The 16,900-nt window shown below is 38.8% G+C and overlaps 2 protein-coding genes across 9 annotated transcripts; one reads left to right on the top strand and one right to left on the bottom strand.

Annotated features, from left to right (window-relative positions):
* Positions 1-953: 953 nt before the first annotated feature.
* On the top strand, positions 954-16,780 carry LOC111248447 (WD repeat-containing protein 3). Of its 7 annotated transcripts, none has more exons than XM_022800844.2 (11): positions 954-974; positions 8,223-8,481; positions 8,705-8,869; positions 9,316-9,422; positions 10,798-10,947; positions 11,512-11,773; positions 12,380-12,592; positions 13,975-14,193; positions 14,325-14,658; positions 14,894-15,890; positions 16,261-16,780. In XM_022800844.2, exons 2-11 carry the CDS (start codon positions 8,295-8,297, stop codon positions 16,450-16,452), a joined length of 2,826 nt encoding a protein of 941 aa, XP_022656579.1. In that variant the 5' UTR covers positions 954-974; positions 8,223-8,294; the 3' UTR covers positions 16,453-16,780. The 7 variants fall into 7 exon arrangements, with proteins under 7 accessions (XP_022656579.1, XP_086840861.1, XP_022656582.1 ...); XM_086984735.1 differs by lacking the exon at positions 954-974 and adding an exon at positions 7,319-7,383; XM_022800847.2 differs by lacking the exon at positions 954-974 and adding an exon at positions 7,390-7,630.
* Afg3l2 (AFG3 like matrix AAA peptidase subunit 2) lies at positions 2,962-6,856 on the bottom strand. Of its 2 annotated transcripts, none has more exons than XM_022800849.2 (4): positions 4,915-6,856; positions 4,336-4,512; positions 3,825-4,055; positions 2,962-3,453 (listed from the first exon to the last, which is right to left on the bottom strand). In XM_022800849.2, exons 1-4 carry the CDS (start codon positions 6,682-6,684, stop codon positions 3,160-3,162), a joined length of 2,472 nt encoding a protein of 823 aa, XP_022656584.1. In that variant the 5' UTR covers positions 6,685-6,856; the 3' UTR covers positions 2,962-3,159. The 2 variants fall into 2 exon arrangements, with proteins under 2 accessions (XP_022656584.1, XP_022656585.1); XM_022800850.2 differs by having other exon boundaries at positions 3,825-4,043; positions 4,915-6,855.
* Positions 16,781-16,900: the final 120 nt, after the last annotated feature.

The raw sequence follows: 16,900 nt of genomic DNA on the forward strand, positions 1-16,900 counted from the left end.
GACGGCTAAAAAAAAGTACAAGTGTAGTAGGCACGGTGAAGAGGAAATCCTTCTCAGTCTCATTTACATCAACGCATAGTCTTTATATCCAGTTGACATAAGGAAAACGTGTAAAAGCGTTTGCAATGGCAACGATGGTTTGTACATAATGATTAGATTGGACGATTAGATATGATGCCGTTGTAGGTGACCAATCGCGTTCTATGTGATGATGGAAAAGGCATCAAAGGCAAGGACCAGAGGTGCAGAATGGTAACCAGAACGACTTCGATATTGTAATAAAGCTTCTGCATGTTTATGTAGTCACGGTTCTATTCGGGTAGCATATTCGAATATAGGGCACCTCCTTGCTAACCGTATGATCGACCACGGAGTTGGGCATTCAGTGGATTAAACTTGTGAAGAGAACAGTATACTATGGACAAGTGCTGTTAACACAGAACGAAAATCGTAGGAGACGACAGTCAACGTATACAGATTACGTTCTAGTTAGAGCCGTTGTGGGGTGCACACTTACTCGTTTGCTCGTGATTTATGGCGATGACGAAGTGGAACGTAGAGTAGTGTATATTCTGTATGTTAGTGTCCTTTTCTCAAAATAATTAAAACATTTTTTGTTGCCGTATGAAGCCACTCTTTCATCTAAAAAACGCTTATTGATGCATGCTTTGGTAGATATAATATATTATAGTTCTTTTTGGTATAATAAATAGCATAGCGTAACGTTAGCAGAAATAGTTATAGAAATAGAAATAGAGTGAGCCCAAGCCTACCGGAAACATCTAGCCCTCTCAGTTTTCAAGTTCCGTTATATGGGCAATGCCAGATACATTGCTGGCTCTCGTGACGGGCTGTGCCGCAGCGCGGGCGATTGCCATTGACGACAGCCATCCGTTAAACTATACTGAATCGCAGGATGCGGGCGTACCCGACTGCTGGAATAGAATGCCAACATGCTTCGGAAATGTGTCCCGGTATGTGAAACGGTGTTTATTGATTGATCAATATTTTAATTTAATAGTGCCTATGTTCTGCTTTGGATCTTCGTAGACATATGAATTTTTCTCTTTTAAAACAATCTTCTTTCGTTTTCAGTAAACGGATAAAAAAATTATTAGCGCATTATATAGTAAGCCAGGCAACGTTTTTACAACAGTATATATATACAAAATCATTAGTCAACCTGGGAATGACAACAAGGTGACATCTTCAAAGAAATACATTTATTTACCCCAATTTGATTTTATTTTTTTGGTTAGCTTATTTTTTGGTGTCCCTTACGTAGAATAATGAAGTGGTCTTAGTAGAAAATGTTGTAATTGAAAAGGGAGATGAGTCATGCTCCATACACCAGTAATGTATGTTAGGCAACTGATGTAAGCGTTCCACTAGATGTACTACCAGTAGTTTCGCACCAGTTGGGCAGTCTTGTTTACTTTAGGATTTTTAGGTTTTAGCTCGTGAAAAGGAAGATTAAATTAGCCGTCCTCATTTCAATAACCTGGTCATTCGGTCATAAAAGACAGGTTATTCATATAAACAATATTAATAGCGATCTTCTATTTTAGCTTAAAGCGAACTCACGACAACATGAACTTAGATCAGATTCAAGCTTATATAATTAAATAACGGATCTTTCAATTCATTTTTTAATAAAAAAAAAGCTAGTTTTGAAAATGATAAACATTATAGGAGGTGACAATTCCGATCAACATGTTCGCGCTTACAAAGGACACTTTTTTCAATCATAGTTTCACACCTTGTATTATGTAGCTTCACACATTTCCAAAAAGATGCTTAATTCGGGGAGAAAGTCACATGCGATATATACAAAACACGGAAATCTGTAGATTTTTTACCTGTAGACATTTATCGTTGTACTGCAGAAGTCGGACAAGAATGTTACGTCGTTCCCAAACATCACGCGAGTCTTACTCACCAGTACTTCACGCAGCTGTCGTGTTTTATTTTCAAGCGCCAGCTAATTGTTAGCCCTGCAGGTAACGATGTTTCTTAGGCAAAACGGCTGGTAGATTGAATGCGAAATTAAAACAAGTTAAATTATGCGTTGGCAATGTGCACACCATGTATTAAATGACCTCCAATAGTTCTTGAAAATCATGGTGCATGATGGAATCAATTATTTGAGCGTGTAGCACGCGCCCAAATGCACCGATAATTTGTTACACATCAGTCCAATCAATTCAGCTGCTGATGTACCCACTCAAGAGCGAAAAGCGCGATATTTTATTTAACTTAAATTCAACTGAATGCTAAGTTCTAGTTTTCTTCAGTGCTGCGCTATATACCAGTGCTTGCTGTATATAGTGTGCAGTATTGTATACGAAATAAAAGGTTTATCTACTCGCTTGAGTATTCGGAATAGTTGGGAGCTGAATCATGTGATTACAATATACTTAAACGAACTGCATGCCATCTGAGACTAAATCAATCCTTTTTAAGACAATGTCATTGAACCTGTTGACGGAAGTTCTGAAATCTGAAACATGTTTATGTGCGTAACGTTTAACAAAGATATATATTTCGTGTGAATTTATACCCAGGTAGCATACTTCTACGCACGCACTTTAAGTAAGAATTAGTACGATTCAAAACATAAAAAAGCATCTGCAGTAACAAAGAGGGTATTCACCTCAAGGGACCGAGTTCTCCCGATTTTGCTACCTCATCACTTTTAACAAAATTGCGTTGTGTATCTAACAAAAATATCACAGTCCGAGTTGTTCTTCCCACTTTGTCAACTAGTCGTTTTTGCTTTAGAAAATAAGCATTTTCCATAAATATTGTGTGGTTGTAAAGAACGTGGAAGATTACGCATACAGACTTCTTTGCTTACGTCAAATGGCAGAAACCCGATGAATCTTAGCGAAAAATAAATTTCGAAACAGCTCTAATACCTATAGTGCTTTCAGTCTCAAATAAAACACATATTCAAGGTGCTATTGTTTAAATATACTTATAAGAAACAGTTTATTTTTTTGATACATCACCATCCAGAAAGCCACTTGCCACTCTCGCATCTACCCGCATCAGTACATAACTGCGTCTTTTCGCAACAACTTACAATGCAACATCATAATTCCTCATTATAATTATTTACGTTAAGTTAAAATCCCAATTGCTACAAATAACTCAGTTCTACGATTGACTCTTGTCCCCTCCCTGTTTTTTTTTATCTGTTAATTTTTTTGAATCCGCTTGCGTATTACTTTCGGCCGCATTTTGGCCAAGCTTTATCTCGGCACCCTTTGCATTGTCCTGGGGCTTGTTCCAATTCTCGAGGCCCTTCGGTAACGTGGTGTCTTCCTCAAACGAACCGGTTCCCGCAACGAACTCCTCGTACGTAGACTTCTCTGGGAAAGGCCGCTTTCCGAGAAGTTCAATCATGTCCTCACGATTTAAGATCTCCTTGGCAAGGAGCCGCTGAGCCACCTAGAACAAATATATAGGATGAATGATTAGACAGATCCCAACAGACAAGTATATAGCACGTTATATCAAACCCAGCTAGATAGTAATAGCAAGCAGGACGTTTTAGTTGACTTGACGGGTTTGTGCCTCAGTTACTATTTTAGACAAATGTAGATTTAATGCATGCTTGGTTCGACTATAATTTTAGATTAAAAGCAGTATAGCTATTCTCAATGAATTATAGCTGAACCTATGCTTTGCTGGACTTGAGGATCTATGTAAAAATCAGTCAAGCATTATCATCGATGTATAGATTATCAGTATAATGTCTTGTCCTTACATAAATAGAACACATTATGATTCTCAGTAGATAATCTGATTTGGTAAATCACCTTTTCGACATCAGCTTTGTGCTTGGTAAGTAGTTCCATTGTCGTGTCGTAGGCTCGTTTGACAAGAATCCGAACCTCGGAGTCAATAAGTTGCGCCGTCTCTTCAGAGTAAGGTTTTTCCAGAACCATGTCTCCAGACTGAGGCATTTCAAACGATAGATTACCAACCTTGGGATTCATACCAAACTGGACTACCTGGGCGTAGGCACTCTTTGTCACCTGGAGATTGTGCTATGGGATTAGAACAGAATCTTGAGGGAACTCTACAAACGATGTATCAGGAGCAGACGAATCAACCCAGAAAGTCCATATATCGAAAGAATTGGAAATATCTATGCAGGTATCACAGTAATTAAAACAGTGTTGTACACAAGTCATGTACTTTTTGTCGATATCATAGTAAAGTTAGAGGAATATACTATAGTATACAAATTGTACGATTCATAATTGATATTTATTGAGAGAGCTTTATATAAGGTTTATTGTGTATTTCACGTTGTTTAATTTTAACCTTCTGGAGATCATCCTGAGCGCCAGTGGTGATCTTGTTGAAGAATATCTGCTCGCTGACGCGGCCACCGAGAGTCATGCACATACGGTCAAACAGCTGCTCCGTTGTGTAAAGGTACTGCTCTTTCGGTAGATACTGGGCATAGCCAAGTCCCTTACCGCGAGGGATTATTGAAACCTTGAAAAAAATAAATCAATCCACAAAAAAATATATAACAACCCCGAATCGGATATTGGCGCCAAGTCAAGATCGAACTCATCCTGAGAGCTGCAGATTCGCTGTCAGACAAATAAGACTATTTATCTCGAAACTCCTTCACAAATTGGCTTGCATTGGATTTGGTTTGATCGATTTACTTGATTTAATTTTCGACAACAGTCTGCATATGTAGAACATTTTAATTCCTCTAGAGCTTCAGTTAAAAAAAATTGTCAGAACTGACTTTAAATGTGTAATTAGTTATTGCAGTGAGCAGTAAATCGAACAGATTCATTAGAATCGGAGGTGCACTTACATATAAATGCTCATGCTTAGTTCTTGAAAAATTATGTAGAACAGCGAAAATAAAAAAATTATTACTTTAAGTAAAGGATCGGCGTGTTGTAGAAACCAGCCAGCCACAGCATGTCCAGCCTCGTGAAACGCGACCGTTTTCTTTTCATCGGGTTGCAGTACATTAGTTTTCTTCTCCATTCCGGCTACCACTCGTTCGATTGCCTGTTCAAAGTGCTTCATCTCAATACTCTCGGAAAGGTCACGCGCGGCGATCAGTGCGGCTTCATTGCAAACGTTAGCAATGTCCGCACCTGTGAAACCGGGAGTTAGAGCCGCCATTTTTCTTGATAGGTCGTTCTTGTCAAGATTCGTCTTTAGTTTCTGTAAGTGTACTTTAAAGATGCTGGCACGCCCCTTAATGTCTGGAGCGGAGACGAATATTTGTCGGTCAAACCTACCTGGACGCAGCAAAGCCTTATCTAAGATATCCATCCGATTGGTGGCTGCCAGAACAACGACATTTGTTGTCGTGTTGAAGCCGTCCATTTCGACTAGGAGTTGGTTTAGCGTATTCTCCTGCTCAGCATGTCCACCGAAGTTGCGTCCACTACGCTTTCGACCAACGGCGTCAATTTCATCAATGAACAATATGCATGGGGCGTTTTTCCGTGCCATGGCAAACATGTCACGAACTCGAGATGGGCCAACGCCGACGAACATTTCAAGAAACTCTGATCCGGACACAGACAGGAATGGCACATTAGCTTCACCGGCTGTGGCCTTCGCAAGAAGGGTTTTGCCGGTTCCGGGAGGACCGGTGAGCATTGCGCCTTTTGGGATCTTGGCACCAAGATCAATGTATTGCTGAGGGTTCTTCAAAAAGTTTACAAATTCCATAATTTCCAGCTTGGCTTCCTCACAGCCAGCCACATCCCGAAACTTTACTCCGATATCAGCTGGATTTATGAGCTTCGCTGTACTTTCACCAATGCCAAAGATGCCGCCGCGCGATTTGCCACCACTCATTATACCACCTATGCCGCGTCTCCATGACCATATAATGAAACCAAGTAAAAGTATGGTAGGTAAATGCGAGAACAGGCTCAGGCTGTCGAGTTCTTGTTTGTAGACTACAGGAACATGGTTCGATGGCTCAATGTTCATTTCCAGCTGCACGTTCTCCAAGTTACGCTCCAACGAATCAACTGAACCAATGGTAAACCAAAGAATACTCGAGTCAGCACTTGCGCCGGGCTGAAGTCGAACGCGCACCCATTTCTTGTTAATGACTTCAAGCTTCTCGACTAGTCCCCTAGCCAGATATTGCTGTATGAATTCCTTCCAACTGATCTCCTTGTAGCGCATTTCATTCATTGCCAGGAGGCTCACTAACGCCACTGCGCCAAAAAGGGCATACTGCATGAGTTTGTCGGAGCCCTCATCACCCGGTCGCTTGCTAAATGGATTTTTCTTCCCGTCTGGGCCGCCAGGTCCCGCCCCAAAAGGCCACGGTGGCTGGTTTTGACTTTTCTGCTGATTCGGATCAGATGCACGCGCATCATCCTTTTGCACCTCCTTGTCGGGTTGTAGTGGTTTCTGTGTTGCAAATAGATTTTGCCAGCGCCGAATTCCCGGTAAACTTGTAAAATTATACTTGGCTTCATTTAGAACGAGAGCTAACGGTGGTCGACTTTTGTAACCAAACTCTGAGGTCGCTTCTCCGCTCAAACGTCCGCGCGAGATGAAGCTACTACCCAGAGATATTGTTGCCGACGACCCCTTAGTTTTTCCGGCTAACAAGTGAAGCATGTGCCGTTCGATAGGTCGGGGAATTTGCAACAATCGGCAAGACATCTTCTTTCATTAACTTGCAATTACACGTCGAAAAAGCGCACGAATACTATGCACATTTTACAGGGATCATCCAGCCAAATGCTAACACATGCACTGGCTCTTACCTCTTATAATAACTGCATTGAAATTTGGTGTCTATGTTTACGTTCGCTCTCTGCTGCTCAGCGCACGAATCACTTTCAGCCGCCAGCGGTGTTTTCATTGAGGCGGACAGGAGGGTCTTTAGTTGATTCGTTTGCATAGCTTCTACATAACAGCTTACTTTTTTTAAACGACGCAACTTTTCTGCGAATAATGAGTAGCCATATTTTTTTCTGTTTGTTTGGTGTTGCGCACCGCAAATATTTGCTGAATTTGTAGACAAATTACTGATATACACTGTGTTGATGGAATTGAAAGGAAGAACGTTTTGCATATCGTATCGTAATCTTCCAATTATATTACTGCCGAGTAAGGAACATATCATTTATTAAACCTATCTAACAAGTTAGTTACGAGCTGATTTTTTGCCAAAACACACACATTTAACATGTTTCGGCAGAAATCTTAATTAACTAGAAATTGTATGTAATTGTAAGCCATGTTATTTGACTTATGATGAGTGCAGTTTTGAAGACTCCCGCGGATCGATAAAGCAGACGCTCTAATAAAAATAAATAACATGGGTTCTATTATTATGTTTGTAGCACGTGCGTACCGGTATGTGTGTTATGAAATAAACTTCTGCAAAATTGAGTCAATTGGTGAACACACCCAACGTACTTTTGAAATTACTTAAATGTTGATCAGATTTAAACGAACCCCACGCTAGGAGAGTGGATAATGCATATGGGTTACGTGCATGTGTTCTGTGTTAAAGGTGCTTAAGACGTTAGCCATTTTCTGACTGTTAAACGTTTCACATTCGCTAATACTCCCGGGAGGCACATACCGATTGCACTAACCAGTAATAAATGTTGATAATAAAAAAATTATAATGATACGTTCAATCATACGGAACTCTACCTTCAAGTTCAGTGACGATCACTTTGAAATTGTCGACAAACTCTGTGTTGTGATAATTCGTAGATTTATTGACATATGGTAGCCATATAGTTCAACTGTAGAAAAACTGATTTCAGAAAGTCGATAGAATGCAATTTACTTGCGTAATGCAGTCAGTCAGAATGCTGCAAAAGAAAGCCATTAGGTCCATTGGTGAACATGTCGTATTTTGCGTCGTTTAAAGGGTTTGTTTTGACTAACAAACGTACACGGATATACTACATAATATTCACAGAAGACAGGAAGGAAAGAAAATTAATGTGACTATGTGTAAATTAGCTTTTTGTGGAGGCCAATGTTTATTTTATGACGACATCATAATTGCACTGTATAGAAAAAAATTGTTCAGCATGTTCACTAGGTTTAAAAAATACCTGTGTGTCTACATTTGTTAATAATTTATTGTTATGCTTCTGATACTAGGACTTGAAGTATATGGAAATATTGCTACTTCTAACTGCTGTACATGTATTTTTTTTGTGCTTTACCTACAGTGCAAACAAAGGTGCGTTTAGGGCTCTAGTGCGTGAAAGATACAGCAACCCCCAGAAGTGCTAGTTGTTACAATGGGTGTTACAACTCAGTACCTACGTTTTGTGGCCGGACCATCGTTTGGAGCAGTCAGTAACGCCGATGGTCACGCAATTTTTATACGAATCAAGTCGATGAAACACCGCTATGTTGCTGTGACAGTCTGTGAAGATGTCATCCTTTGGGATCTCAAAACAAAACAGAAGTTAACTGTTTGCAAAGGTATTTGGCATCTGAAACGAATTACGCGTTTCGAATACCCAAAAAGCAATTATTGTCTGTAGGACAGCATCACTGAATTGTATTCATCAAGTGAAATCTTTACCTCTGATGGAGTCCTCTCTGTAACTGATCTTGAACAAACAGAATTTATTAATAGGCAGGTAATAAATATGATATTATTTGTCTACATGTTTGTTTTATTAATATTGACTTTCACATTTAGGTGATAAATCGGAGGCTGTACGTTTATGCGTTCTTAATGGAGGTCTCCTTGCGGTTGGTTATGCCGACGGGACAGTAAAAGTTTTCTCTTTTGAGGATGGCTCACTTCGAGTTGCCCTTCAAGGGCATAGGGCTGGAGTTACTTGTATGACGTTAGATCCTAGTGGTAAGCTGTTTTCTGTAAAAACTTAAATGTCGTTTCCATTTTATAAACGAGTAAATCATCTACCACAGACTGCCTTGTTGTCGCAACACTAAATAAAAGAAAATCATGCGTTGATAAATAAAATGATTAAAGACCATGGAACATTTTAATGCAGGTAGGTTTAAATTCTTATTAAATTAAATTATTAAATTTAAGAAAAACAACAAGGTACACAAAATGTAATAATAATATATTATTTTAATTTTAATAGTAGGCATTTAATACTTGCCGTGTTATATTTTTAACTTTTCTGGTCTATATGTGAAAGTTGTGTAATAAAATCTTTATACATCTCACATTACCAGATAGCGATTTTCCCACTGTATTTAAGTGCAGTACTCTCTCATTAACTTAATACCGATATTCATTTTTATTAACTCTTGAATCTTCCTATTTTTTTCAAATAGGAAGTAAATTGGTAACTGGTGCAAAGGACGGTGTTATCATTGTATGGGATATTGTTAACGAGAGTGGTCTTTATCGATTGAGAGGTCACAAAGGACCCATAACGCAGGTAACCAATACAATCTACTAAATCTCTTATTAAATCTAGTCTAAATACCTTAATACTGTAAGACATCAGTCTATATAATACATTCGCTTTAGCCAAACTTCAAGATAATGAGCGCATTAAATAAAAAAAATCCTGAAAATTCTCAAAACCAAGAATGGGGTTTTGTACGGAAAAAAAGTACTAAGAGCGAACAATGGCGTTTGGAAATTGATATGGTCCTCAAGATAAGCTAAACAAAATCCCCTTCATTGAGAATCTCTTCATTTTAAAGATAGTGAAGATTATTCCCTAAAGGCTATTATGTTCTCGAACCGAATGCGATGCTTTTCCTACAGAAATAGAGGCTTTCATCATTGTCATACGGCGAAAAGCATAGCTCTAAAAAAGTGTAATAAAATTTTGACAAGATAAACTTAATCAAAGAAATGAATTATCTAGTTGTCTAGAGTTCAGGGTATTGCGGTTGTAAGCTAAATGAATTTCGTTGAAGAACAATGAAAGTCAAGGTAAAGATATTGGTGAATATTGAAAATCAGAGCTTAATAACTGAAGCTCTGTTTCTCGAAAGGGAGTACGCCGGTGAAATCTATCGTTATAAGTATTAGGCAAGGATCCTTAACCGAAACAACAAGTGGTTACAATCACTGCCAAAGGGGTAAATACACCTCAAGACTTCAAACAGAGGAGGAAGCTGCTGTAGCCATGGAAGCTTTTCGTTCATTGAAGGCGTGGTCGAAGCAGGTCTCTTATTTATACCCAATCGTGCAGACTGTCTTTAGGGTACACTACACAAATTAAATGAATCTATATTAAGTCGATAAAGGGCGCATTGTCCGTGCTCTGTTTTGCTCAATAATTTCGTAATCATAGCAACCCGTTTCAAAAGGTACGATTTTTAATAATTGCGTCATTATCTGTTGTTTTTTTCCTGCTTAATTTTATCATTACTCTTCATTCCTTGAAAGAAATATTCAGTTATTGCCGTTGATTTTAACGCTAAACAATATTGTTCATAAATTGTTCTAGACACCCCAATAAAAGTTAAACGTTTCTGAGTCATGATTGAGGCCAAGCAAGGGTTGTCTATCATGATCTGTGGTTGTTTTTAAGGATGCTGCTTTAATAATTTATCGCGAATATCGCTTACGTATGTAAGAGCGTTGTTCTTTTGAATCGACTTGCTAGTCAGCTAATTTTATGTGCATTTTATTTCAGTATTTTTTTTTACCTAGACTGAAGTTATTGTAAGTTCAGCCAAAAATTTTACAGAGTAATTTTACCAAATAGTATATATGATTCACTGTTGTGCCTTTTCGTTTTAGTTTTAATTTAAACGAAGACGGTAATTAAAAATTTGTGATTATATATCTTTTAGGTAAGTTTCTTATCTGAATCAGTCCTAGTATCATCATCAAAGGACTCGTTTATTAAGTTCTGGGATCTAGATACTCAGCATTGCTTCTATACACTTGTCGGCCACCGCGGCGAAGTTTGGGACTTTGTGGTCATCGATGGAAAATGGCTGGTTAGTACTACCTGCAAGACTCAATATAATATTTTATTACGTATTAGTTACGATATGTGTCAGCCTAATCTAAGTCTTCTGTTGGAAGACTATTAAGAGGTCATCGCTTAGTCGCAGTAAAATATGTAGAAATGAATTTTTACTTGCACTTTTGTGGTCTTACTTGGCTTCACAGGAATATTGTGTAAGTTCTTTTTAATTCATTCTAACGTGCAAACTCTAGTTAGTCAAATATTAGACGGTAAATGAAGTGAACACCTCGTACATGGGGTGTCCACTTGCACGTTATACTTTAACTAGCATGCGGTCACCTAACTAACTGCATAGAAAGTACATTATGTTGCAGCAAGTTTAGCAAAATCCAAATTTCAGGTCAAACCCATAAGTCGTGAAGAAAAGCGATTTTACTTTGTCAATCTAAAGCAATGCTTAACGACGACATCGAACGTTAAAAATCTAAATATTCTTCATTTAGGTGATTTCAGTGTTCATATATATATGTTTTTCCATAATAACGTGCCTTTTTTCTCTGTTGATATTTGTAATATTATATTATCTATTTAGGTTAGTGGAACATCGGCGCCGGAACTGACTGTGTGGCGCTTGTCATTTGTAAAGGCCGATGGTTCAGAAGGAAGAAATTATGAAGAAGTGAAAAAAACTAGAGCTGACGGATCATTTCAGCTCGAGAAAGATGATGAGGATACCCGAGGCGGAAACGAGTTATCAGATCAGAGAAAAAATGAGGATAACGAAGCAGGCGATACTGAAATAGCCTCTCCCCTCCGGTTGGCACGTTTAGGGACGATTCTTCGGCAAGGAAAAGGTACACTCGATTAAATTACTTGTGCAGATACTGTTTGAACCTACATATTGGATGGTAAAATATTGAGATAAGTCTATTGGTAGTACTGATAGCCTTCGGGTCAATTTTCTCAAAGCGATTCTTCAAAGAGTAGTTGTCTTGTAGATCCAGAATATCAGGCTATTAGTGTACCTTTGTTCTTTTTAGATTCATTTGAGCTGCACAATAATTTATATGATATGTTGAAGCCTTCAAAATAGTATTACGTACAAAAGGTATACGATCGGTAATCTGCATGTTACTCTTAGTCGTCAATTATGTTTCGAGATACATTAGAACAATGAAAAACCTAAGATGCGGCTTTATATTTCATTATTCGACTGGATCATGTCTGAAGTCATTACGGGAATAGCGCTGTTAACACTGTATGAAGAAACGTACCGCAGGAAAGCATATTTTGGACCCATTTTGTGATGTGAAAGTTCCTTGCAAAGCATGAAAGTGCAATGCGTTTGCCATCAAATTTGATCCAGGCTGTAAGCAGTTTTTAAAATGCATTTTAAACAATGCATTTTGTAATTGAAGTTTTAATTTCGATTAACAAATAGTTCTGTGTCCATTCCGAAGGTCGAACATGCGGTCTGATTTTAGATAAACGTTCGTTTGTAATCGCTTGTTGGGGCCAAGATCATCAGGTTGAGATTTTCCGCATGCTCACCGAGGATGAGGTCCGCAAAAAGCACAGCAAAAGACTTAAGAAGGAACTCAAGCGGAAGGCTGAAGACGACGATGTCAAGGTCGAAAAAGAAATCTCTGTGAGGGATCTGGTGCGACGACTCAGTGAGTATATGATAATATTATTGTACATTTATTTACGTATTCTATCGATTTATTCTATGCCCTTTTATTTATAAGTTAAAAAAAGACATTTGTTTTATTATTGCGGTAAGTCATTCACCTCAAGCTATTTAGTGTCCCAGATAGATTTGTTCATGTTTGTGATTCGTTCAAATTAATTTTTCTTGATGTAAAAATACAGTCAGAATATTGAGCCGTCATGTTTTTCAGAACATGGATAATATGTCTTATTCTGAATATGTAGAAACATATTTTTTCATGTCGCTGAAATTCAAACTGTTTTCAGTTTGTCACGTATCAAAGGTGGAGTGTGGATTTTTTATGAAATATGACGAACAAAACCATTTTCGATTTAAACTGTGACAACTGGTCCTGGAACCGTTTCTTACGTGTTAAGAGAGTTCGTATTAGGACCAAAAATATAATTGTTGTAAATTACAGCATAGCTAGAAAAAAATTAAAGTACGGCTAACAAAAGAATCTTGTTTACTTCCGTAGCAGTTTTTCGCCCGTATGTAATATGCCACACGTGTAAACATGGATGTTTTAAATTTACAGTCGATATCTTGAGTTTGATACCGCAAAGTTGACAGGCTTGATTCAAATCTTAAAATATGTAGTATGAACAGGGCTCAAGCGTATAACATCATCATAGTTTCGTCAGATTCATGATATTCATTCGGGTAAAAAAGGCAGTAGACTTAAAGCGACACTAAAAGTTTATCTCTTATTTGTGCCATTGTGTTTTACCGAATGCTTTTGAAATGCTTGCGATCTTCTTCTTGAGAAGTCCGTACTTTGTGAGCATTGTAACAACTCCTATATAGTCAAAGGATCCGTACTGCAGACGCCGCTTTTAGAGCAAACTGAGGTGCTGCTGTGCGTTTTTCATATAATCAAACGAATAAAAAATTACATTTGCGAATAACTCAAGTTAGTAGAGTTGACGTGTGCTTATGTGATATAGTGGATGGCTCCTTGTAATAAGTTTGTTTCAAGTCCTTGGTGAACCCGTTCATGAGATATGAGTCATCTACTTTTGTATTTTCAAGCAAAGTATCATTTACATTTATTTTATGTGTTTTTTGGGCCACTAATCGACACAGCTCAGAAAGACACGCTGTCGTTCACCAGGGTGCCTCTGCGGACAGCGTGTTACATAAAACCTAAAGGACCCAGGCTAACTAGTAGGTACAGAGCAGCACCACAGAAACTCGCTCTGGCCTTCAAGACAGGCAGCTTAGCTTTTTATTTTTTATAGCTTATGAAGAACATGCTGTCACGGTTATTAGGATATCGTGTATTTAAAGGAAGAAAAGCAATATTTTTAGCACACATACAACTGGTTTAATAACAATCCGCAGACGTAATCTCATGCAAGGGAAAAGTGTCTACTGCCGACATCTTGGTCGAAAAATCTACATCCTCACTTCGTGCTCTTATCGGACTGAAAAGCAACGCCCTCGACATCATGGAGCTCTACTTTGAAGAGAAGAAGGAACCCGCCAAGGTGGTCGACAGCTTGCGTCATCTTGGACACCGGACAGATGTTCGTACCCTCTGTTTCACATCGGATAACGCTGGTTAGTTTTTCTGCTTTTGTGACAGATAGTATATTATTAGAAACCGTATTATTAAGGGGCTAAAAGTCGAAACTGTGTTTAAAGCTTTCGGTAGAATAATCAGTGTATAACATTGTCTCTTCTACTGCCAGGTATCATTTCGGCCTCTGGAGAGCAGTTGAAACTCTGGAGCGCACAGTCATTTCAATGTATTCGTTCGTTAGACTGTGAATACGCCTTAAGTTGTGGCCTGCTACGAGGAGATCGGCATGCCGTAGTCGCTACAAAGACAGGGAAAATTCAGTTGTTTGATCTGGTTACCGGCGAACTCACTGAAACAATCGACGCCCACCAAGGACCGTGTTGGTCATTATGCTTCACACCAGATAAAAAAGGTCTGGTGACTGGGGGAAGCGACAAAGTCGTTAAGTTCTGGGACGTCGAAATCAATAAGGAGGCTCGGAAATTCACCCTTAAGCTAATCAGGTATGTCACTCGTTTAAAGCATGTTGTATTTCTTTGAATGCGTTCTGTTCTTCTAGTCAGCTAAGCTACCCTGGCCACACCTATTTTTTGGAATATGTTGAGTGCAAACATACTATGAAAGTGTTTTACATCTTACTAAAGAATGTATATTTCGTGTTAAAGAGCTAAATTGGCTTTGAGCTCTTATAGACATGAAATGCAGCATCTGAGTAATAATAGTAGCCTCTGATTTCAGGTGTCTCGAAATGCCTGAAGAAATTCTCTGCTTGAAAATTTCTCCAAACGCGAAGCTCCTTGCTGTCTCCTTGGCGGACAATACCGTCAAGGTATTCTTCATGGACAGCTTGAAGTTCTTTTTGTCCTTGTATGGACACCAGTACCCTGTTCTGTGTATGGACATTTCGGACGATTCCAATCTGCTAATATCAGGCTCGTCGGATAGAAATGTGAAGATCTGGGGACTTGATTTTGGTGACTGCCATAAGTCACTATTCGCGCACTCAGACTCTGTCATGGGTGTCCAATTCCTGCCTAAGTCGCACCAGTTCTTTTCTGTAGGCAAAGACAAGATTGTAAAGCACTGGGATGCCGATAACTTCCAGCGTGTTCTCACACTCGAGGGTCATCAACGCGAGGTGTGGGCATTGGCAGTTAGCCCAAATGGCAAGCATGTTGTAACGGCAAGCCATGACAAAAGTATACGAATATGGGATAAAACAGAGGAACCGTTGGTTCTCGAGGAACAGCGGGAAATAGAACGCGAAGAAGAAGCTGAAAAGGAGTTAGACACTGAGGAAGCGGTAATTCCACGAGAGGGCGAAGAGGAAGTAGCCATGGCCGGCAAGAAAACTCTGGTCACAATAAAATGCGCAGAGAGGCTTCTCGAAGCCCTTGATGTGTTTGAAAAAGAGGCTGAGAAAGAAGCCGAAGCGAAAAAAGCTGGCACCAAACCAGCGGCGCCCCATGTTCTCCTTATGATACACCGAACAACGTGCCGTTTCCGCTATATCCTTGAAGAGATCAAGCGGATTACGGCTGCGGAAATGGAAGAGACTCTTATTGTGTTGCCCTTCGATCAGGTGCTGGCATTGTTAGAAATTCTTGTAGATCTAATTGAACGAGGTTGGGATGTTGAGTTAATGGCTAGAGCACTCTTCTTCTTAATTCGAATTCATTCAGGGCAGTTGCTTGTTACTGCATCTGCTGTGAAGATTATGGACAAGGCCCAGCGGGTACGTGCAAAATAAACTACTTATTATGGAGGTTACACTTAGTACGACTGTCACTCTTAGACCTATTGTTCTATTTAACAGACAGAGCCTGTATTAGATATCCGCTAATTAGGTGCATTAGATGTCAGTACACATATTATGTAAACATCCAACATTGATATTTTATATTTACACTGTACACATAAAGGGATTTTAGGTAAAAGTATTTTGATGTGCGGTTTGAAACATGTTTTATCTGCCAGAAGGGAAAAATCAGCTGAAATATTTATCCCTAGGTGACAAAGTTTAATGGTAGTTTAAAGTAAAAACATCTTTATTGTCTTTCTAACAGAGCTAGTAGACGATTTATCTAATTATTCTTGATTGGCAGGTGGTTCGGAGCCAAATGACGCAACTAGTAGATCTTGTGTCATTCAACCTTCAAGCGCTCTCGTTTGTTCAACGCGAAGCTGAAGAACATAGCGAGGAGAGCTTCTTTGCTGATGCTACAGCGCGGCTCAAAAAGAAAAAGAAGCGAGCGGATAAAGTACGCGACCAAACGGTCATCGTGTCTATTCCGTAGGGTGTCTTACTGCGGTATGAAATGGCCTAATGGAAAATTCAGTAAAAAGGGACGGACTGGTTGCGAGTATTTTTCTCCAGAAAAAAAGAAAGATACTTAATACTGGACATATAAATTAATTTGCCTTTATGTATTTGTACTTCAGGAGTTGCAAATAGACTGCAGACTACTGTACATAAGCAAACATGTGCATACTATATATATATATATATATATATATATTAGACTGCGATACGGTGTAATATTACAACATGAACAAGGTATGATTATTTGTTATTTATGTGGAAAAATATAACAGTTAAAATACGAATGTCCAGATAATAGTTCACATGGGGGCGCATTTATTCCAAACAACTCCATATGTTGTTTTATGTTTATCCAATTATTTCAAATGCTTCTTTTAGACAGTACTATATATATACTTTTCTAAACATTAGATGCATAGTGA

This window comes from Varroa destructor, unplaced genomic scaffold, assembly GCF_002443255.2.
Source record: "Varroa destructor unplaced genomic scaffold, Vdes_3.0 BEIS01000003.1, whole genome shotgun sequence".
Classification (NCBI taxonomy): domain Eukaryota; kingdom Metazoa; phylum Arthropoda; class Arachnida; order Mesostigmata; family Varroidae; genus Varroa; species Varroa destructor.